Source organism: Cimex lectularius, unplaced genomic scaffold (genome assembly GCF_000648675.2).
Source record: "Cimex lectularius strain Harlan isolate CLEC.00 unplaced genomic scaffold, Clec_2.1 scaffold94, whole genome shotgun sequence".
In the NCBI taxonomy this organism is placed as follows: domain Eukaryota; kingdom Metazoa; phylum Arthropoda; class Insecta; order Hemiptera; family Cimicidae; genus Cimex; species Cimex lectularius.
Genome location: NW_019392668.1, coordinates 1,306,030 through 1,329,352, shown reverse-complemented (window position 1 = coordinate 1,329,352; position 23,323 = coordinate 1,306,030). Strand labels below are relative to the sequence as shown.

Below are 23,323 nucleotides of genomic sequence, written 5' to 3'. Positions count from 1 at the left end.
TAATTGCGTTTTAAATTTGTACATCGATTGTGTCTGAAAAACATTCTTACAAAAAATAACTTCACGTCCTCATTTCACGCCAGTATAAAACTATGGGTTGTATCACCCACTTATGGAAAACGGCCCAAACAGAAAGAAAAAATATCGCTAAAGTTTTACACAAAAAGTTTTAAAAAAATTGTTTTAATTTACAAGAAATGCTGTACGATTGAAAAATTAACAAATTTGAGATGGCATAAAATTTTACTAAACTTCGTTTCAATGTAATATTTTCTTCTGTCTTAACACCACTTTTGCTTAATATTGCAGTTCTGACATCAAGCAAAACGGACCTCAATCTGTTTATCAGCCAGGATTCGAACCCGGTACCTTAATCTTACGATGGTGATGAGCGTCGTGTCAACGCCTAAACCGTTGCGGCCACCGACGCCCCTATATTTTTATTATTATTTTATTTAATTATGCTTATAGTACAATAATACATATTATTATAATTAGTTGAATATTAAAGCACCCTAGATGAAGATGAAGTTTGTGCGACGTTCCGCAGAAATGCCTGCCCAAACCATGACACCACCACCGAACAAATGTTGCAGGTTTATATCTGATTTATTTACCAAACAAAAGATTGGAGAATAGGAAGTAAAAAATATGGAAAAAAGGAAGTTTCAGGTAATTGCTGTTATAACAAATCGTGGAAAGACAAGAAAAAATAAAAAACTACACAAGGCGAACCCCAAAAAAACTTAGCGTGTTGGCATCAACACATGTTTTGATATACAAATAACAATATTAATAAAGTTTTTCATTTTCTTGTGTACATAGCATACATTATCAAATTCGTTTAAACAATACAAAGCATTAAGTGAAGTTCATCTGCTATCAATGTATAGTATATTTTGGCAATATATATAAAGGTTTAGAGATAGTTAAAGGATCTTCGGTGACATTGTATAAGGTTTATATATAACTAAAAAAACAACTTAACTTGATATTTTATTCCCGAAAATCCTGATGACGAAATCCAACCCTGAGCCCCTCTGGGACTCGAGTTCTAGAGAGACGTGATCCGTTCCAATTTCGCCGGATTTGAGCATGGGGCTCTGAGTATGGTCTGCACCGTCGGTGAACTGATCTAATACCTCGATGTAACCAATAGTCCCTCGGACGTCGCCTGGATTCGGATAAGAAATCGGATAAGTGACCACTCTCAACCAGTTCCCACTCACCCTAGGATGTTCCTCGTATAAGTTTTAACATATGGTCTATGAGCCAAATGAAACCAGCAGTTTTTGTGTCCATGGGGTGAGAAGAATCCGCTGGTATCATGGTGTCCGTAGTTATGGGCTTTCTATATACACTGAGCAAAAAATGTCTGGAAACACTTAATTAAGTTTTGCACTTATGCTCCCCTTAAAATACGTTATTTCCCCATAATGAAACTACTCTTATTTTATACAACAAACATTAAACTTTTATTTTGACAAAACATAACAGTAATGCATGTCAACATTAGTTAACTAAAAATGTAATAAACAAAAGAAATATCCTTAATTCAAAAAAAGATTGGAAAAAAAAACCTACCAAATGATTATACTCGCAATAGGCACGGGGACGAAGGTCATATGATTAGAAATCCTTTGCAGTCTGTGATTAGATATCATGATGGAAGTACCAATGCCCATTCGCGAAATTATTGTTTCCTTAAGAAACCAAGGTAAGCCCTTACGGGACAATGGCAGGACTTAAGAAAAATGCAGGTACGGTTGCAAAAATTATAAAAAGATATAATGAATTAGGTGGTCTACCCAGCAGACCACGTAGCTGGCAGCCACCAAACATGAATCAGCTGCACAAATATGAAATTTCAAAAACTCCCACGACAAACCTTGGACCAGCTCTCCAACAATTGCTGAGAAATTGTCACGTGACTATAGTATACCAGTTACTCCTGAAACGGTGAGGAACAAGTTACGAGAAAGTGTTTTTTCGGCCGAATTCCCGGCTAGATTTCAGCAATTGTTGGAGCGCTAGTCCACGGTTCGAACGTTAGGAAGAAGTCAAGATAACCGAAGTGGCTAAAGCTACAGCGTATTGAGCCGAAGGTCGTGGGTTCGAATCTTGCTCGTGACACGAACTTTTTCACTTCAACCAATACTTAACATAAAGATTAATCAATTGAAAGTTAGAAAAAGGCTTTACGGAAAACCCCACAGAGAAGGGATTGATTGTTCAAAGATTGATTTACCAAATCCATTTATAGGTACAAGGGGGAGATTATTTATGTTTTATCTACCAAACGGAAGATAGGATAATAGAAACAAAAATAGGGAAAAAAGGAAGTTTCAGGAAATTTTCTTTATAACAATTCGGAGAAAGGCACGAAATCAAACAGAAAAGACTAAACAAGGCTATCCACAAAAAAAGACAAAATTAGTGTGTTGGGATAGACCATATTTTCAATATATAAATAATAACAGTATTAATGAAGTGTTTTATTTTCTTGTGTACATAGTATTTATTATGAAATTCATTTAAACGACACAAAACACGGAATGAAGATCATCTGTTGTCAAGGTATTGTATATTTGGCCCATATACAAAGATTTAGAGATAGTTAAAGGAAAAGATCTTCGGTTAAATTGTTTAATATTTATGTTAACTAAAAAGCAATTTGATGTGTTCAATATGAATCACCGAAAATCCTGATGACGAAGTCGATTCCTTTGTCTCTCTGGGACTCGAGTTCTAGAGAGGCGTGACCCATTCCAATTCCGCCGGATGAGATCATAGCGCAGCCGCCTGTACCGTCGGTGAACTGATCTAATGCCTCTATGTAATGGATAGTCCCTCGGACGTCGCCTGGAATCGGATAAGACACCGTATAAGAGACCACTCTCAACCATTTCCCACTCACCCTAGGATGTTCCTCGTATAATAGCCTGTTAAACGAACAAACACAAGTGAGTACTAACGAAATGGGTTTGGTACTGCTTACAATATCGACATACACATGACTATGAAGCCTTTCACCGAAGAAAGCGTTGTGACTCTTGTTGTGTCCACAGGAGGCTGCCAACGCCGGCTGCGGGGCGAGGACGTTGAGGAGGATGGCCAAGAAGAGGCCGATAGAGACGCTCATAGCAACTCGCTGCATTTTGCTAAACTCGAACACCACATTTCGCACCTCGGTTTTTATACTAATTGTATTATCTCTGATAAACTCGACGCGGGAAGGTGAACAGTTAATTAAAGCTTTTTGTTTGAGAAATGAATTATAAAATGTAATAATATGAGTGTGTTACTCAATGTTTAATTATTCTGAGTTTTTAAGCTTTTTAAGCAAAGCTTCGATTGTGTGCAGATATTAAAAGTTAATTAAAAACCTAAGACGTTTGTACCACTTTATTTTAAGTGAATAAAGCAGAAGTAGATAACACAATGATTCAATGATTTAATTAATAAATGGAAGCTAGCGAGCGGGGAGTCGAATCAGTGTAAATCTGCGGATTGGTAATTTCGTTTCAAATTTTTCAAATTGATTGTGACTGAAAATTGTGTTTAAAAAAATGGCGTCACGTCCTCATTTCACTCCGGTAAAACAGCTACGGTTTACCTGGCACAATTGTACAAAATGGCGCAATTTTGATGCAATTTTATCAATTAGTATAGAAAAAGTGAAAATTGCAGAAAAACACAGAACAACGATAATATTTTTTAATTTAAAATAACTGCTGTCTCACTAAAAATGGACAAATACGAGATATCATAAACTTTTATGTGTGTCTCATAACCTTGGTATTCTTTGCATAATCAATTTATTTCTTTTCCTAGCAATAACTTCAGGATCAGTTTCTGCCAACCCTCTCCCTTTTTAATTATTGTTTGGAGTTCCTCCCAAAGCTTGAATCCTGATTTCTTTTTGTAAGTAAGTGTTGACCTTGGAACTTTACTGGTGCTCAGCATTAACATGTCATCATTGCATTCAGATTTATTATCCAAAATTGGAAAAAAAAAAAGTAAATTATTTGACTCGCCGTTGGAGCTTCACCCTTGGAGTGACTGCTCATCAGGCATTCAGTCGGATCTATGTTGCCCGGGCTAACCCAGTTGAATTTCCCTAAATGGACAGTAAGAATTAAGTCAACCTGTAGAAAATCTTGTCGATTGTTTTTACAGAGACTTTCTCCGATGTTGCTCTTAATTGCGAATACAATTGTACTCCAAATTTGGGTAGTTTTTACTGTAGGACTTTGGAACTCCTCTGTTATTAACATCGTTCACTCCACGGTTAGCTGACCTCTCATTGTTTCATATAAAAGATTTCAACTGTATCTGGTTGTACGTGGCTCCTCTTGATCATGTTCTTTTCAATTCTACATAAGTTTCAGTTTATCACCTTTGATTTCATCAACTATGTCTCCCCAAATTTTACTACACGCACTAATATAAGTGATCACATTATTCTGACTTAAGACCATTTTCCATTTATTGAAAATTTAAGTGTACATGTACGTTACACTATTTCATATTTTTACATAAAAATTAACGTTTGTTGTATTTCATTTTGCAAACATGACCATTCTTTGTTACGATACCATGTCTTAAAAAATTGATCTGATCTATCTATCTAAATCTTCATAAAGGCAAAAGGATACTCTTCACGTCTTTTATAATTCTGTACAGTAGTTTACAAGTGTAGTAATGTAAAACAAACTAACGAGTTCACAAAATGTACTATTAATGGAAAAACAAACAAAAAACGATAAGATGATGGAGTTTAATCAAAAGTAGAACTATTTCCAAGTTTAAATGTCACCCCTATCGATAAAATCATCGAACAATCAAAGTTATAGCCTACAATAAAACAAAGATAAGCATAAATGTACTTGTGTGCAAATTGATGTAAAAAGGGAATGAACATTTAAATATGACGACGTTTCCGGCATATTTTGTGCCATAAACATACTAATTTTTCTAATAAGAATTTTTTTAATAACATTTTTATCGCAAAACAAAATTGTATAAAATTAACTTGACCACTTATTAGACTCTACAACCTCGTAGCACGTTACCACATTTATATATGTTTGTTTATTTAAAGCAAGATAAGTTTAGATAATAAGAATTATTTAATTATCCAAATAATCATTAAGTAACGGTCACTAAACACCACACAGATAATAATAATATTCATGTCGAAAGTTTAGTGGATCACAAACAGCTGAGATGTTTATACTTCTTTTCCGTCTTTCATGCACATGTTGCGGCCATTTGAGGGTTTGCTTTTATATGAAAACTAAGTCGCTTTTATGAAGTGTTAGCCTCCCGTTAGACCTCAGGTTGTCAACTACAGAAAATATATACAACAAACAATACACATATGTACATCATGACAAACATAGAAACCATTCGACCTGTCTTAGGGCGGGGTTAAGCAACCCATTCCTTTCCCGCTAATAAATTCCATTCGTATTACACACCGAACAAAACAAACATAAACGTAACTTTTTAGAAATAGTTTACATCAACAGAGATAAAACACATCATCAATTACAGAACAGACACATGCAAACTCAGTCGGAGCTACGCTAATATCATTAATGAAATTCAATATCGATAACACTTTAAACGATGTTTACAAATCCCAGGCCACAACCAGGATAAAAAAAAAGTTTTTCATTATCATATATCATCATTTTTCGTCATTTTTGTAAACACAATATTCAGTCACAATCAATTTCGAGTCACAATCGTACAGCATTTCTTTTAAATTAAAACAATTTTTTTTTACATTTTTGTGTAAAAATTTAGCAATGTTTTTCTTTCTATTTGGGCCATTTTCCACATGAGGGTGATAGAAACCATAGTTCATACTGGCGTGAAATGAGAACGTAAACGTGTAAGAACGTTTTTCAGACACAATCGATGTACAAATTTAAAACGCAATTACCAATCTATAAATTTCTACTAATTTCTCTCCTTCCTGACACCTCATCTATGAAAATACTCCAATCGATGTATGTCATATGGTTGTATTTATATTCTAAATAATATAGTACAAACGTATTAGGCTGTGAATTAAAAGTTATTAAAAGCTGCACGTATCAGAAATTTTTTCCTGTTTAAACTCAGAATAGTTGAAGGTTCATTGAATTGACATACTCGATGAATAATTCATACAGCAAACAAAAAAACCTTTCATTGATTGTGTACCTTCCCGGGCCGTGTTTCATCATTACTTAGTCAATAGGTATAAAAACCGAGGTGTGGAGTTGTTCGATGGTAGGAAAATGCGGCGTGTTGCTATGAGCGTTTCTTTCGGCCTTTTCTTGGCCATCCTTCTTAATATCTCCGCCCAGCAGTCAGCGTCGACCACCCGCCGCTGTAGAAAGAATGATCAACATAATGCTGTCTTCGGTACAAAACAACCGGACGACAATACGTAAGTCTGACATTCTCAGCAATATAAAACTAATTTTGTATGTACTCATTTCCGTTCGGTCGTCCCACAGGCAACAGCTCTTGCGCAGCGAAAACATCAAGGTGGGTCCGAGACAAAAGAAATCGACCACATATCCGTTCGTTTATCCTGAACAAGGCGACATCCGAGGCAACATAACTTACATCGAAGCGTCCGATCGGACGGCCGACGGCAAAGGCGGCTGCGTCTTCCTCATAGAAGGCGGAGTTGGGTACGATAATGTCACTCTACACTTCAGAACTCAGAAGAGCTTAGGGATGGAGTTCGTCGTCAGTATATACGGTAAACCCAAGCAGCCTTCTTAAAATTAATATTTTTTGAATGAATTAACCTTCGACGATTTCACGGAAAATCTTCCTTTTACTACCCTAAATCTCTATATATTAGCAAAATATACTATACGTTGACAGCAGATGGACTTCATGTAATGCTTTGTGTATGTAAGCCGTCCATAAAAGAATAAAACAGTTCGTTAATGTTGTTATTACTACTTTATGTTGAAAATGTGGCTAATCCCAACCAAGTTTCACAACAGTTTTACCGATTTTCATATTTTTTGTAGAAGGGAAATTAAAATATTGAAAGAAAAAAAAGATTTCTTCTTGACGTAAGAAAAAACGGAAAATTGACATACTTGAAATGTCAAACACAAAAGAAACTTATTATCAAGATACCAATCAAAACACTGAACACTTTATTAAAATAATACACATAAAAAAACAAAATGACCTGAGCAGACTAAACCTTCCAAAAACAAACAAAACTTGAACAAAATTGTAGAAGGAAAATTAAAATAATTGAAAAAACTTGAAAATAGACAAAAAGCACCGCTGAAGATGGTGGCATATGCAACAAAACAGTCCCAAAAGATGACCAAACGGCTTTACAAGTAAGAAATAAGTATGTAGTAAGTTTGATGAACATATTTTCAACTGTAATCAACTATTGACAAATTTATAATGAAAATTTACTTTTCTACTTTTGAATTTCTAACAATTCGATATTTATACATCAAGATGACCGTGAGACGTCATGTAAGGAGAGGAAATACTGCAACAGGTATGTCAATAACGCACGTAGTATACTAAAAATGTATTATATTGTATTTAAAACAGTTCATTCAATATAATTTATAAAATCTCATAAAATTCTAAATGAAGTGCTGGAAAACAAAATATTGTATTACACAATTGTAAAAAATCATAATTTTACAAAAGATCATAACATTGCGATAGTGAAAAGGGCACATTCATTTAAAAAGTTCACAGAAACTAGATCATGACGTGTGAGAGGGAACCTGCTAGATTTCAGTGCTTAAATTATTTCGAAAGCACACACGTGTTTTTTTTTTTTTTTTACACTTATAACTACAATAATCTCTATAATTATGTACATTTTTATAATACAAATCTTTGTACGTATTTACAAATATAATAAATTTACATACTTTATATATAAACTCTGATTTTTCTGTACAGAATAAATAATACTGATCACAAGAAAGTCGTGGGATTTGGTCGTTTAGCGGTTTCGATGGTCCTGTGTTAGTAGGGCCTCCACACCTGGGTCTTGCTGTTGCTGGGTTTGGTCTTGGTGATTTTTCCCGGCTCCTTCGGCGAGTCCGGGGACGGCGACGGGGGCGGCGAGTGCGGGGGTGCGGCCGGTGGCTTGAACGCCGAACCCTGCGCCGCCAACGGGAAAGGGTGCAGCAGAGGGTGAAGAGGAAGGCGCGTGATACCAGACGGGATCACCACATCCTGGATGCCGCCCACAAGGCCGGGAGGACTTCCACTACCTGGAATAAATCAAACGTACAAACATAAGTAAACGGATATTACGACACACAAAAAAATATAAAAAACTGTATTAAGAAACTAGAATGTGGAGGTCATGCATACGATAAATATACACAATTTTGTCACTAAATCTAATATTAATGTATCTCTGCATAATGTAAAATGTGATGCAAAGATGTTGTGGTGTTGAGAGACAGTTAATGGTTATTTGGAAATCGTGAGATGCGGTCTGGTGTGATGTAGGTTTTAGAAAAACATTTTCTTTATCGTGCCAACGTTTCGATCTTTATTGAGATCATCTTCAGGGCCTGGAATTTATAAACATTGTTTAAATTTTTAGTTTGAGTTTTAGATTAGATTTATCTATGATTGCAAAAAACCCAAAGAAAATCCTACAGCATTGGCTACCCATCGTTTTGAACAATCGACACAATTTGGACTTAACAATATAAAAATATTACGCACAGAACAAAACAAACATAAACGTAACTTTTTAGAAATGTTTTACATCAACAGGGATAAGCACAGCATCAACAGAACAAACACATGTAAACTCAATCGCAGTTACGCTATCATTAATCAAATTCACAGTAATGTTTAAAAAAATGTTTTTCTAAAACCTATGTCACACCAGACCACATCTCACTATCTCCAAATAATAAAAGAAAAACTGAGAAACTAGATGCTCTGGTTACAGTTCAGTTAATCATTCTGAAAATTATATACTTCTGGATTTGCCTGTTAATTGTTTTATGACTTCATCGAATGAAGTGATTTTAAAAAATGTCAAAGGAAAATAAAATGTGAACCCCATTCATTTATGCTATAAGCGGATGCATTTATTGAAATTCTCAGGGCCAAAATTCAGGCAAAAGCCAAATTTTAATTGCCATATATATCTTTAACAACTCTTATCTTGGTTTCATAGCTAATCATCCTATTTATTCAGCAATGCAATTTTATAAAAGAATAGTCAATCCTAGATATTATTGTATACGTTTTGTTTTCCAAAATGGATTTATTGTGTTGTTAATTTTTTATTTGTTAAAGCATTTCTGTACAATTTCTGCCATGTTCAATTAATCATTATTTTAATTCTTCTAAACTTATCTTTATAGAAATGGAAGTAAATTATTAGCGCGAAAGGAAGGGGTTGCTTAACCCCGCCGTCCGTCAGGTCAAATATTCTGGAGGAGTGAATGTAACCAGATTTCTATGTTGTGATGATGTACTATGTATTGTTTGTTTTATATATTTTCTGTAGTTGACAACATGACGTCTAACGAGAGGCTAGCGCAGCATAAAAGCGACTTAGTTTTCATATAAAAGCTGAGAGTCTGTAACAGATCGAGACCCTCGAATGGCTGCAAACATGTGCATGAAAGACGGAAAAGAAGTAAAAACATCTCAGCTGTTTGTCATCTACTAAACTTTCGACATGAATATTATTATTATCTGTGTGGTGTTTAGTGACCGTTACTTAATGATTATTTGGATAATTAAATTATTATTATTATCTAAACTTATCTTGCTTTAAATACACGTGCTACGTGGTTGTAGCTTCTAACAAGTAGTCAACTTAATTTATACAATTTTGTTTTGCGATAAAAATATTATTTAAAAAATTCTTATTAGAAAAATTAGTATGTTTATGGCACAAAAGATGCCGAAACCTCGTCATATTTAAATGTTCATTCCCTATTTACATCATTTTACAGACATGTACATTTATGCTTATATTTGTTTTATTATAAGGTATAACGTTTGTAGTTCGATGATTTTATCGATTGGGTTGATTTTAACGCCTTTTCCAACAATTAAAACAATGTCGCAATGGACAAACCATTACGCAATTATTTTCGATTAGAAACAATAGTTCTACTTTTGATTAAACTCCATGATCTCATCGTTTCTTTTTTGTTTGCTTTTCCATTAATAATACCTTTTGTGACTGGTTAATTTTTTTTTACTCTACAACACTTGTAAACTACTGTACAGAATTATAAAAGACGTGAAGAGTATTCTTTTGCCTTTATGTAGATTTAGACAGATAGACCAGTTCACTTTTTTAAGACATGGTAACGTAACAAAGAATGGTCATGTTCGCAAAACGAAATACAATAAACGTCAATTTTTATGTAAAAATATGAAATAGTGTAACGTACATGTACATTTAAACTTTCGACAAATGGAAAAATTCAAATACGTTAAGTTTTACAAGTCTATTTTCAAGAGCAACTAAGTGTACGATATCTATTTTTTTCTATTTAAGATGTTTAGTTTATAATTTTTTTTATTTTTGAAAGCTGTTTCTCCTAATTTTAAAGCTCCCGTCAAAGTAGTATTAAGGGTGTGGACGTATATATTTCTGGAGAGAAACATAACAATTTGATTAAGAAGTCGTTATTGTACAATGTGCCAAAATGGTGAGTGTTGTGAGCATCTGAACGGTCTACCGGTTTCGCGTTCCTTCCCTATCCAAAATGTTTGGATTCTCAAATGGATCGGAGCTGAAAATTATTAGTAAGCATATTCAGCGCTTCATTAAGATCTCAGGACATCTGATAAATTTAGAAAAAATTTATCCACACGAGTAACTATAGGTGCAATGAAGAAAAATGGTAGGGATGTGCGATTTTAACATCTAACGCTTGTAAATCCTTCAATTTATTGTGAAGAAATTTATAAAACTTGAAACCAAATAGTTCTAGTTACCATCACCACCTGAGTCGTAATAGTTGGTCTCATGTCAACAATTGATACGCCACTAGTCTTCTATAATCAGGAGGTTTTATGGATATTAGAATTGCAAAGCTTAATAAATAATGAACTTTTCGTGAAGTTCGATAACCTCTAGGATTACGTTTAGGGGCATACCTATACATTATTTCTTAAAAACCAAACTTTGAGGTATTTTTCAAACTTGAGCCACCAGCAATTCAGGAGAATATGGTACATTCGTTCCCAATCTTGCTCAAGCTCCTGAGAATGACATGAGGATCTTTTAAGACCCTAGGGCCATATCGGTCCCCCGTGCAAGCACGGGGTCGTTTTTCAAGAAGGGAGGCGACACGTTTCCGTCTACGGTGGGGCGTGCAATACCGTAGATTTTCACGTAGAGCCTTGAAAAAGGCTCTTCCCCGCTTGTCCCTTCTGCAGGGCTGGGTCGGCAGACCGCCCGACCAGCGTCGCAGCCGAAGCTCCTCCCGATCGATAGAGAAGGCAGCTCTATCGAAACCCCTAGTGTAGGCACTTCCGACAGACGGGCCGGCACCGGTTTTTGTTTAAGTGGAATGCAAACCACCGTCCAGAAGGTACTATGTACCCTCTGGGCTACTCTCAAGGAGCCTCACCACGAACCACTACGAGTCCGACCTCAATTGCAAGCAGTAGACTTGGAACATACTTGCGCCCGTAGTTCAGTAATTCTCGCATATAGGACTCGCATGTTGCTGCCCGCGAAGTGTAGCTTATCTCACACCCGACGGTTAGCTGTGGCAAATTCTTTCAGAAATTCGCCAAACCGTCTACTGATTTAGAATGCTTGCCAGGCACTCAAGGCTACAGTAAGCTTGAGAATATGGTACATCGAGCGCCTAGAAGAGAACACCAATTGGAATGCTGTTTTGTCTACTGATGAGTCGCGTGTCTGTCAGTATAGTGTTAGCAGGCGCCGAAGAGTCTATCGCGAATAGGGGATGGGTGCAATGCCCCAGTTCGAGCTCCCTCCAGTGAAGTTTGGGATTTACACGGGAGGACGAGGTGGACTCCATTTTGTTGAAGACAACCTCACCGCAGTCCGTTATGACCAAGAAATTATCGAGGAATACATCACTCAAACCAAGGATATCATTGGCTTTTCGATTTGTGGATGACAATGTCAGTCATCATAGAGGCATAGCTGTTCATCAATGTTTACAAAACCTGGGAAATTCCCATCTGCCCCTTCACCCAATGAGACCCACCTCAATCCCATTGAGCACATGTGGGATGCGTTGCAGAGATGGCGTTTCGATCACCAGTTAACTGCAAAAACTGATTGCAGTATTATTGTAAGGATGAGTCATCGAGGTCACCATCAACAGGCAGTTGGCGTATCTCAGAGCGCGGTCCAACGGGATTTAACCCGATTTCAAGAGACTGCAAGCGCCAACAGGAGGCCTGGTAGTGGATCTCAGCGCAATAGGGCGCTAAGGGAGGACAGAAATATTCCATTACTGCAAGACGGAATCTGTTCCATAGTGCTCGTCAGATCCTAAATAAAGTTGGCAAGGCCTTTAACAATTACGAATCGTTTGTGGGAAGTTGGTCTCACATTGTATACCCCTTGGAGATAACTTGCAGCAACAGCCAACCAGCAACTCAGGAGAATATCATGCAGCGAGCGCCTAGAAGAGATCACCAATTGGAATGCTGTTATGTTTGTTTATGATATGATGAGTCGTGTTTATGTCTGTACAGTGATAGCAGGCGCCGAAGAGTCTACCGAAAACAGGGGATGCGTAAAATGCCCCAGTTCGAGCTCCCTTCAGTGGGATTTACACTGGAGGACGAACCGGATCCCTTATTGTTGAAGACAACCTTGCCCAGTCCGTTATGTACAAGAAATTATCTAATTAACTAATTCTAACCTGTGTGAAAATTCAAATATTTTTCATTAAACCAAAGGAATTGACAATTCACATGCTGAGGAATTGTGGATTGCATTAACTATTGATTGTTAACCTTTGGAACTCTTGGGTTGGAACAGGTTCGTTACGATGTTTTGATGGCTTCTGTTATATATTTCATTAGTATCCGGTTTTTATTCGTGTTCTTATTGAATCCGATTCATATTTAAACCTTATAATTTATTGGTAGTCGTATTAGTATTAGTTTTTGTTTGAATTGTGTGTAATAGTTGTACCCTTTTTTGTTCTTCCATTGTTTGTCTATTTTGATAATCTTTCGAAACAAATTCTATGTTGACGTGTTAATCAAGTTGATTAAACTTTTTTCTTTATGTATTGAGCAGTGAGCTTTCAGCCTTTTTGGTCAGTACGGTCGATAATTTCAATTATTCAGAGTAGTATGGAGAAGAACTTGGTAAACTGGTGTGCCTCAGCCCCATTTTAAAATCTATACAGGGTTTAACCCAATAATGAATGGGTGGAGCATATTTTCTCCGTCCGTTTGATGCAGGGCATAAATCAACTCTGGTTTGAAGGCTAGCCGTAAGCCACAAATAAATAGGGGCTCCTCGGTTGATATAGCGGTATAAATAAATAGCTTGATGTCTGACGCTCTCCACGGGCCGGGGCGGACGTAAATCCGCCCGGATTAACCTCCCGTCCCCCCGCCGCCGGTGCCGATATTCGTTCCGATCTGGTTTTTCCTGCCGGCCAAAGCAAAAAACTCGACCCGGTTTGTTGTCACGGGCCTAATTGAAAGGTTATGACGTATTGACTGGCAGATGTGCACTGTTGCCGGGGACAATGCCCCGCGACAAAAGGCCCACCGGACCGTCTAATGCCCTCACGACGTATCGCCCGCCGGCCGACAATCAATCCCCTGCATCACCTATCATCATCATCCCCTTTTCCCAGCACCGCTTCCACATTCTCCTCCGCATATTTTATTAGCGCGCCCCACGTAGCCCAGCCGCAAAACTGCTTCTACACACATTCACGTCAAAACCACCGCGTTTTATACAACACCGCAAACATTTCAAATTAATTGAACATCTTAACAAGATAGACTAATTTGGGAAGTCATTGCACGTTCAAGAGCAATCGGCACAGAAAACTTGCCGCGATAGGCACTCAAGAGCCATTTCAATATTTCGAGCAGTTAGCTGTTATCAGTATAATTACAAAGGTCGGGCACGGCGTGGTGCAACAGAAAAAAAAAAAAAGTTTAAACATGATACAACTGTAAAAATTATCTACACTGAAATGAAACAAGTGGCCAACCTTAACATTTTTAATTATCTCTTAGACCAGGGGTGCTCAAACTTGAACTGCTGGCGATCTACCTCAATATTTTTAGACTACTTACGATCGACTCTGAGAGGCTGCAAGTGTGTGTGATGCAGGGTTGTCGTACATACACGATACACCCTACCTACCTAGGTAGNGACTAGACTGTACTGTCTACTAGTCTAGAAACAACGCGGCTTTTCTTTGACAAGTGCCGCGCGTTCCTTTGATAAAGCCACCTTTTGCCGCAAGCAGTGTTATTTTATTACGTAATACATTTTTGTAGTTTAGTTACCTACCTACTTATTAAAAATTTTTTTCTTCTCGAGATCTACTCAAAAAGCACTCGCGATCGACTGGTCGATCGCGATCGACCGTTTGAGCACCCCTGTCTTAGACAATCCTCCATTGATTACATTACAACAATATTTGGCTCGTTTTAAAAGATTAGAGGTAAATAAGACAGATTTTCACAATATGCATTACGCGCGAGAAGGCCTACCACTTTCCAGAACTTCTGACAAGGTACAGAACAGCTCCGTTAAGTTTCCCAAGAAATCACATCAATTGGTCTGAGCAAGATTGGGTTAAAATCTTGCTTTCGGATGAGTCAAGGTTTTCTTTGAGGTCTTCTGGCGGCCGAGATAGGGTTTGGAGAAGAAACGGAGAGCAGGGATATATCCTTGCAACATTTTCACTCCGGAGAAACTTTGGCGGTGGTTTGGGCAGGCATTTCTGTGGAAGGTCGCACAAACTTGATCTTCACCTAGGGTCCCCTAATATTCAATCCTAATTATAATGATATTTATTATTATATTACAATTATAATTAAATATAATTATAATATATTATTATATTATAAATTAATTCCGGGTCACATTCACTCCCCCCGGTGTTCTTCAGGATTCAGGTGAACTGACTGATATACAGATTAAGGCCCGTTTTACTGACAAGCATACTGAGGTCAGAACTGCAATATCTAGCGAAAATGGTGTTAAGACTGAACAATATATTACATTGAAACGAAGCATAGTAAAATTTTATGCCATCTCAAATTTGTTAATTTTAATTAATTTTAATTAATTTCTCCAAACCCTGGGAGAAGAACCGGAGAGCGATATACCCCCGCAACATTTGCACTCCAGAGAAACTTTGTCGGTGGTGGTGTTATGGTTACGATCACTTCTTATATGAGTGTGTCGTAAAAGTTTCGCAAACATTGTTGAAGAAACCAAAAAGAGGCATGTGTAACCAGACACAGTTTAATAATTTTATCTGAGCCTTTATTGCAGAGTCAGCTAAACGTGGAGTGATCGACGTTAAAAACAGCGCAGTTCCGAAGTCAGACAAACTACCCAACTTTGGAAAACACCTTAAAGCAACACCGGGGAAAGTCTCAGTATAAAACAACCGACAAGATTTTGTACAGGTTGACTTAATTCTTACTTTCACTAATTTCGTGGTCCGCTTCACCAATTAATATATTACAATTAATTAAGGTTTTCAGTTGAGATAAAAAAGTCAATGGCACGAGCGGGATTCGAACCCACGATCTTCGGCTTGATACGCCGCTACTGTACCACTTGAGCTATCGTGACTTCGATCCCCTCGGGCACTAACTTCCCATCTCAACCGCACCTTTTCAATTTTCCCTCCTTTTTGCCATTTTTCAAATGTCGTGTTCTCGGCGACAAGTGAAATGGCCACAGAGAGCTTTAGTGAAGTATACTTCATTTTAATTCATTAATTAATTCAAATGGCAAAAAGGAGGGAAAAACTCAAAAGGTGTGGTTGAGATGGGAAGTTATTGTCCGAGTGGATGGAGGTCACGATAGCTCAAGTGGTAGAGCAGCGGCGTATCTAGCCGAAGAACGTGGGTTCGAATCCCGCTCGTGCCATTGACTTTTTATCTCAACTAAAAACCTTAATTAATTTTAATTCTTACTGTCCATTTAGGGAAATTCAACTTGGTTAGCCCGGGCAACATAGACCCGAATGAATGCCTGATGAACAGTCACTCCAAGGGTGAACCTCCAACAAATGGCGAGTCAAATAATTTATTTTTATTTTTTTTACAATTTTGGATAATAAATCTGAATGCAATGATGACATGTTAATGCTGAGCACCAGTAAGATTCCAAGGTCAACACTTTTACTTACAAAAAGAAATCAGGATTTCAAGCTTTGGGAGGAACTCCAAACAATAATTAAAATAGCAGAGAGGTGGCAGAAACTGATCCTGAAGTTATTGCTAGGAAACAAAAACGAATTGATTATGGGAAGAATACCAAAGGTAGATACACATAAAATTTTGTGATATCTCTTATTTGTTCACTTTGAATTGGACAGCATTTATTTTAAATTAAAAAATATTTTCTGTGTTTTTCTGTAAAAACTTTACACTTTTTCTTTACTAATTCATAAAACTGCATCAAAATTGCGCCATTTTCTACAATTGTGCCAGGTGAACCGTAGTTGTTTTACCGGAGTGAAATGAGGACGTGACGCCATTTTTTTAAACACAATTTTCAGTCACAATCACTTTCAAAAATTTGAAACGAAATTACCAATCCGCAGATTTACACTGATTCGACTCCCCGCTCGCTAGCTTCCATTTATTAATTAAATCATTGAATCATTGTGTTATCTACTTATGCTTTATTCACTTAAAATAAAGTGGTACAAACGTCTTAGGTTTTTAATTAACTTTTAATATCTGCACACAATCGAAGCTTTGCTTATGCTGATTAAAAACTCAGAATAATTAAACATTGAGTAACACACTCCAATTATTATATTTTATAATTCATTTCTCAAACAAAAAGCTTTAATTAACTGTTCACCTTCCCGCGTCGAGTTTATCAGAGATAAGACAATCAGTATAAAAACCGAGGTGTGAAATGTGGAGTTCGAGTTTAGCAAAATGCAGCGAGTTGCTATGAGCGTCTCTATCGGCCTCTTCTTGGCCATCCTCCTCAACGTCCTCGCCCCGCAGCCGGCGTTGGCAGTCTCCTGTGGACACAACAAGAGTCACAACGCTTTCTTCGGTACAAGACTTCCTCACCAGGACCAGTAAGTCCAGTATTATCAGCAGTACCAAACCCATTTCGTTAGTACTCACTTGTGTTTGTTCGGTCAACAGGCTATTATACATGGAACATCCTAGGGTGAGTGGGAAATGGTTCAGAGAGGTCTCTTATCCGATATCTTATCCGAATCCAGGCGACGTCCGAGGGTTGATCAGTTACATCGAGGTATTAGATCAGTTCACCGACGGTACAGGCGGCTGCGCTTTGATCAAATCAGGCGGAATTAGAAGCAATGAAGTCTCTCTAGAACTCGTGTCCCAGAGAGGCAAAGGACTCGACTTCGTAATCAGGATTTTCGGTAATCAATGACTAAGATATCAAATTGCTTTTTAGTTAATATAAATATTAAAGAATTTTACCGAAGATACTTTCCTTTAACTATCTCTAAATATTTGTATATGAGCCAAATATACAATACCTTGACAGCACATGATCTTCAGTCCGTGCTTTGTGTCGTTTAAATGAATTTCATAATAAATACTATGTACACAAGAAAANAGAGAAATGTTGAGGGGTCGAGAGGGGGAGAGAAAGATAAAATTTGCGTATCAACCGGATTTTCAACTTTTTGTGATTCTTGCTATGAACCGGCTGGAATGGCCGTTTAAATGAATTTCATAATAAATACTATGTACACAAGAAAATAAAACACTTCATTAATACTGTTATTATTTATATATTGAAAATATGGTCCATCCCAACACACTAATTTTGTCTTTTTTTGTGGATCGCCTTGTTTAGTCTTTTCTGTTTGATTTCGTGCCTTTCTACGAATTGTTATAACGAAAATTTCCTGAAACTTCCTTTTTTCCCTATTTTTGTTCCTATTATCCTATCTTCTGTTTGGTAAATAAAACAGAAATAATCTCCCACTTGTATCTATAAATGGATTTGGTAAATCAATCTGTGAACAATCAATCCCATCTCTGTAGGTTTTTCTGTAAAGCTTCTTTCTAACTTTCAATTAATCAATCTTTCAATTGCCCGTAATTAATGTGAAAAGATAATGGATTTAATTGGAAACTAAATAAATTGAGTGGTGCGTTAAATTTATCCTTCAGTGTATTTTATAATTCATATCTCATACAAAAAAGATTTCATTAACTGTTTACCTTCCCGCATCGAGTTTACCAGAGATAAGACAATCAGTATAAAATCCGAGGTGCGAAATGTGGAGTTCGAGTTTAGCAAAATGCAGCGAGTTGCTATGAGCGTCTCTATCGGCCTCACGGCGGTATAACGATCGATCCTGATAGAGTAAAATCTTTAAAAAACTTACACCCTCCAAAAATGTTAAAGCAAACACTTTCCTTTTTAGGCGTTTTTTGCTAAGTTTATTCCAAATTATTCACAAATCGCCTCACCATTGCATAAATTAAAAACAAAAGATGTAGATTTGACATGGAATCATGAGTGCCAAAAAGCGTTTGACACACTAAAACACTACCTAACTTCGCCACCAGTCCTTGCCACTCCAAATTTTCTCAATATAAGAATTGTTTCTTTTTTAATATTCTTTTGTTTATTATTCATTCATTTATCTAAACAAGGAAAAGATCCTCTCCCTCGGGGAAGGACCAAACAGCAACACAATAACCTTCGTCCCCGTGCCCATTGCGAGTATAATCAGTTTTTTTTTCTCCCCTATCAGTTGTTATTCTTGGAATGCGTTGTACGCTTTGTATACACAAGTGTTTCCAATCTTTTTTTGAATTAAGGAAATTTTTTTTTGTTTCCTACGTTTTTAGTTAAATATTGTTGACATGCATTACTGTTATATTTTGTCAAAATAAAAGTTTAATGTTTGTTGTATAAAATAAGAGTAGTTTCATTATGGGGAAATAACCTATTTTAAGGGGAGCATAAGTGCAAAACTTAATTAAGTGTTCCAGACTTTTTTTGCCGAGTGTATATAGAAAACCCATAACTACGGACACCATGATATCAGCGGATTCTTCTCACCCCATGGACACAAAAACTGCTGGTTTCATTTGGCTCATAGACCATATGTTAAAACTCCCTTTAACGCCAGCTAACTATAAAAAAGAATTACAAACTATGAAAACCTTAGCTAAAAACAATGGATATCAAGAAATATTTATTGATAGGTTGATAGTTAAAAGAATACAAAATTAACTTTAAAAAAGCAACAATTGGACTCAGCCAACCCACCAAAAAAAAAAATTATTAGGTTTTCGTCGTTTGCCATACGTTGGTGAAGTATCCGAAAAAGTAGGTGAAATTCTTAAACAAGAAAGTTTTAGAGTAGCTTTTAGAGGTACGTGTTCACTTTGAAACATCCTCTCAAAACCTAAAGGCAAGGTAGACAACCTGGTAAAAAGTGGTACTTTTTTTAACTTAATTTAAACTAATACTTTATTTACTACTTAATTACTAACTTAATTTAAATGATTGCGACATTAAATATATACGGCAAAGCGATAGAGGAATTAAAACGACAGTTGAATAACACTTGCCTAAATCGAACCACTTTTCGAAATGTACGAACCTCTAAAAAATCTAAAAGAAACAAAACACAATTTCAATTTAAATTTAAATACAACAGTTTTACACAGTTTCAGCCAAGGGAGGGAACTTGATAGGTTTGATTAATTTGAATTTAAAACATGTACAATCGATCATGGAGATAAATGCATTAATAATATAATGGATGTGGATATTTAGTGACCATTAATTAATTATTATTTAGAGATCGTGAGATGCGGTCTGGTGTGAGGTAGGTTAAGAAAAGATTTTCTTTAACATGCCAACGTTTCGATCATTATCGAGATCATCTTCAGGGCCTGGGATTTATAAACATCGTTTAAATTATACAAATGTATGAAAGAAAAATTGGAAAAATTATTGGAAATTTCCACATCTTACATGTTTCTGCTTGCATCCGAGGAGAAAACCGTAAATTCAACATGTAAAAAGCAAACATTTTATTTTTATTTTAATTTTATTTTTTTGATATTTTTTATTAATCAATTCATTAATTTATTTATTCGATTTTTAACTATTTATTTTATTTTNCCACGAACACTAGTGAATTGCAGGAGTTAATAATAGTAGTAACATAGCAAAGGAAAGAAGATTCGTTAACAGGACAATTATATATTCTATTATTTTATTTTGTTACAATGGAATGGTGGGGGATGTGGTGGAAGTGTGATGTGCTGGCGGCGGTGGTGTGTGTCGTGGAGGTGGGTTCGATTTCAGACCCATGGAGGTGGTAAGTGTAAGGCGGAGTCAGGAGTTGGCGGGCTCTCAAACGGTTTTTCTTATCTACGATACAACCAAAATATTAAATTCTTAATTAAATTTGAATCTATCTAGTTTTTTGTAAAATATTTTTTTATTATAATGGGGTCGTGTGGGACGTGGTTTGTGGTGAAGGGTAGGTTCTGTTTCACCAATGAAGATAGAAGGTGTAAGGCGGAGGTGGAAAGTTTTCAGGCATTAGCGGGCCCAGAACCGGCCTTTCTTATGTAATACCAGGTAATAAATTGTTTGTTAAATTTTAATCTATCTAATTTTATTTGTTAAATGGAGTGGTGGAGGATGTGGTGCGTGGTGGAGGTGTGATTGATGGCAGTGGTGTATGGTGGAGGTGGGTTCGACGACCCCATGAAGGTGGAAAGTGACCTAACTTATCTACTACCAGGTAATAAATTGTTATTTAAATTTTAATGTTGATGAAGAAGAAATCGACCACGACGATTAATGTGTTTGGGACCTGGTTTCGGGTCAATAATTGACAAGGATTGAAATTGCCCAGAAATCAGATCCCAAACACATTAAATTGTAATATATCGCTAAATGCCTTTCCGGTTATTTGGAGTATTTTCTTCCAACTCATCACAACGAACTAGTTTTTATTAAAACTCAAAAATTCTGATCTGGCTAATTTGGTTTATATTAAACAATTTTGGTCTAAAAACTCATAATGATCAAGTCATGAGTAGAGGTCTCTTCAAACCTTATATTATTTATTATATATATTACATATATTATTTATTTTTATATTCCAAACGTTCTCAGAACAAGTATTGATTTTCCTGTTAATTTTGGATAAAAGAATTGTTAATTGTTTAAATTTGGCAGCGAGAAGTAGTATATACAAAATATGTAGGAAAAAGAAGACTTGAGTTGGGATGAAGAGATCGATCGGGACTTTTCGCCACGATTGTCGAAGGGACGTCATTTGTAGAATAATGTCGCAAAACGAAAAAAAAAAAAATAATAATAATAACAAGAGACAAAGAGAAATGTTGAGGGGTCGAGAGGGGGAGAGAAAGATAAAATTTGCGTATCAACCGGATTTTCAACTTTTTGTGATTCTTGCTATGAACCGGCTGGAATGGCATTGAACGTGTGAAAATGCGAGAAATAAACAAGAGCGATGGTTTATTAGGGCTAGCGAGGGAGGAAGCGTGGCGATTAGAGAGGGCGTTATTGGACCAAACTCCGGGACTACCCTCATTTGACTAATTGAAGGGAGAGTGAGGATGGCGAGGATGGAAAGACGAGCGACGGGGGGTAAATTATGAGCGGACTGTGTGACTTCCGGTATTTAATGAAGCCGGTCCGGTGGAAAAGCAAACGAAAGCCGGGATTAGATGATTAGGGACGGCTTGATCCAGCCCATTCAATATTCCCTTTACTCCCTGGCATACACGCCCGCACGCACCCTCGTCCTACCTGACAAAAAAATACATCAAACGTTGTCCTACGCCCTTACAGTGTCCTGTGACATCGCCTAACGACCCTCGCCCTCCCTGAATTAGTCGACGGCCCTTGTGTTTGCGAGATCGATCCCAACGCTATCGGCACTACGGACCTTGCAATTAGCCACCGTCCTCCTCCCGACCGGCTCACGGCACCTGATTACAAATACGCATTCCAACCCTCCCTCAAACCTTGCAACGGTGGATTTCTCATCAAATAATAAAAAAATAAGTCCTAAGCCTGCTGTAATCTTACCACTTAAGGAACTTAAATATTTAGTTTATTATTTATTTTGTGTGAGTATTGAGTTTATTTCATGTTGGTCATTCCGACCCTCGAGCAAAAAATGTCTTACAAGGAAACGACCAATGCCATGGATTTAGACCAAACTTTTTTGGTGATTTCGCTAAAAAAATTTGAAAGTTGAAATTTTCTGTTTTTTAATATTATTATTTCGTCTTTCTCTACTTGATTAAATTACCTATGTGAATATATCATTTTACATTTTTTAAATCTAAATTGCAATAAAAATATAATAAAAGCTATCAACGTTTATCAATAACCAAAAACGTTTTAAAAACTAAACATTTTTTAAGTAAACTAGGTCATAATTTTTTCGTGAAATTAATATAAAGTTTCGTTTTAGCACTTCTAGAGACGCCTAAATACAAATTTTTGTTTGAATTTAAATTTATCCATTTTTTGCCCCCGAAAATGTTTCCGATTTTTGAGAAGTGTCCTGTTATATTTTAACAGTTCGCATCAAAAGTAGAGTCAGTTAAGAAAAGTCAGTTATCATTTGACCTTCTACCAAATTAAATAAAAGGTTATTTGTAGATCGTGAGATGTGGTCTGGTGTGACGTAGGTTTAGAAAAACATTTTCTTTGTCGTATCAACGTTTCGATCTTTATTGAGATCATCTTCATGCAGGATGTGAAAAAAAAAGAAATTTCAACATTGCTAAAAATTTTTGATTCAAAATATTTGTACTCACTCAAAGTATTTGTTTTCTGTGGAGATGTGTCATTCTTGTCTCTCGTGTTGAGAGTGCCAGTGAGATATTAATTACAATTAATTAAGGTTTTTAGTTGAGATGAAAAAAGTTAATGGCACGAGCGGGATTCGAACCCACGATGTTCGGCTAGATACGCCACTGCTCTACCACTTGAGCTATCGTGACCTCGATCCACTCGGACATCAACTTAATACCTCAACCCCACCTTATGAGTTTTCCCTCCTTTTTGCCATTTTTCAAATGTCGTGTA

The 23,323-nt window shown here is 36.5% G+C and overlaps 4 protein-coding genes across 4 annotated transcripts in view; 3 read left to right on the top strand and 1 right to left on the bottom strand.

The window, feature by feature from the left end:
* LOC106670221 (segmentation protein Runt-like) overlaps positions 1 to 10,179 on the top strand; it is a 36,961-nt gene extending 26,782 nt beyond the window's left edge. The window contains exon 4 of the mRNA XM_014400340.2: positions 9,545 to 10,179. Within this exon, the coding sequence (XP_014255826.2) occupies positions 9,545 to 9,606 (62 nt within the window). The 3' untranslated portion in view covers positions 9,607 to 10,179. The remainder of the gene's footprint in view (positions 1 to 9,544) is intronic.
* On the bottom strand, positions 2,475 to 3,195 carry LOC106670234 (probable salivary secreted peptide). The gene is made up of 2 exons (XM_014400373.2): positions 3,012 to 3,195; positions 2,475 to 2,942 (listed from the first exon to the last, which is right to left on the bottom strand). Exons 1-2 carry the CDS (start codon positions 3,155 to 3,157, stop codon positions 2,684 to 2,686), a joined length of 405 nt encoding a protein of 134 aa, XP_014255859.1. The 5' UTR covers positions 3,158 to 3,195; the 3' UTR covers positions 2,475 to 2,683.
* LOC106670300 lies at positions 6,062 to 6,974 on the top strand. The gene is made up of 2 exons (XM_014400493.1): positions 6,062 to 6,445; positions 6,516 to 6,974. The coding sequence occupies exons 1-2, from the start codon at positions 6,294 to 6,296 to the stop codon at positions 6,787 to 6,789; spliced, it is 426 nt and encodes a 141-aa protein (XP_014255979.1). The 5' UTR covers positions 6,062 to 6,293; the 3' UTR covers positions 6,790 to 6,974.
* Positions 10,180 to 17,074: 6,895 nt separating the features above from the next.
* On the top strand, positions 17,075 to 17,823 carry LOC106670278 (probable salivary secreted peptide). The gene is made up of 2 exons (XM_014400462.1): positions 17,075 to 17,309; positions 17,380 to 17,823. The coding sequence occupies exons 1-2, from the start codon at positions 17,161 to 17,163 to the stop codon at positions 17,633 to 17,635; spliced, it is 405 nt and encodes a 134-aa protein (XP_014255948.1). The 5' UTR covers positions 17,075 to 17,160; the 3' UTR covers positions 17,636 to 17,823.
* Positions 17,824 to 23,323: the final 5,500 nt, after the last annotated feature.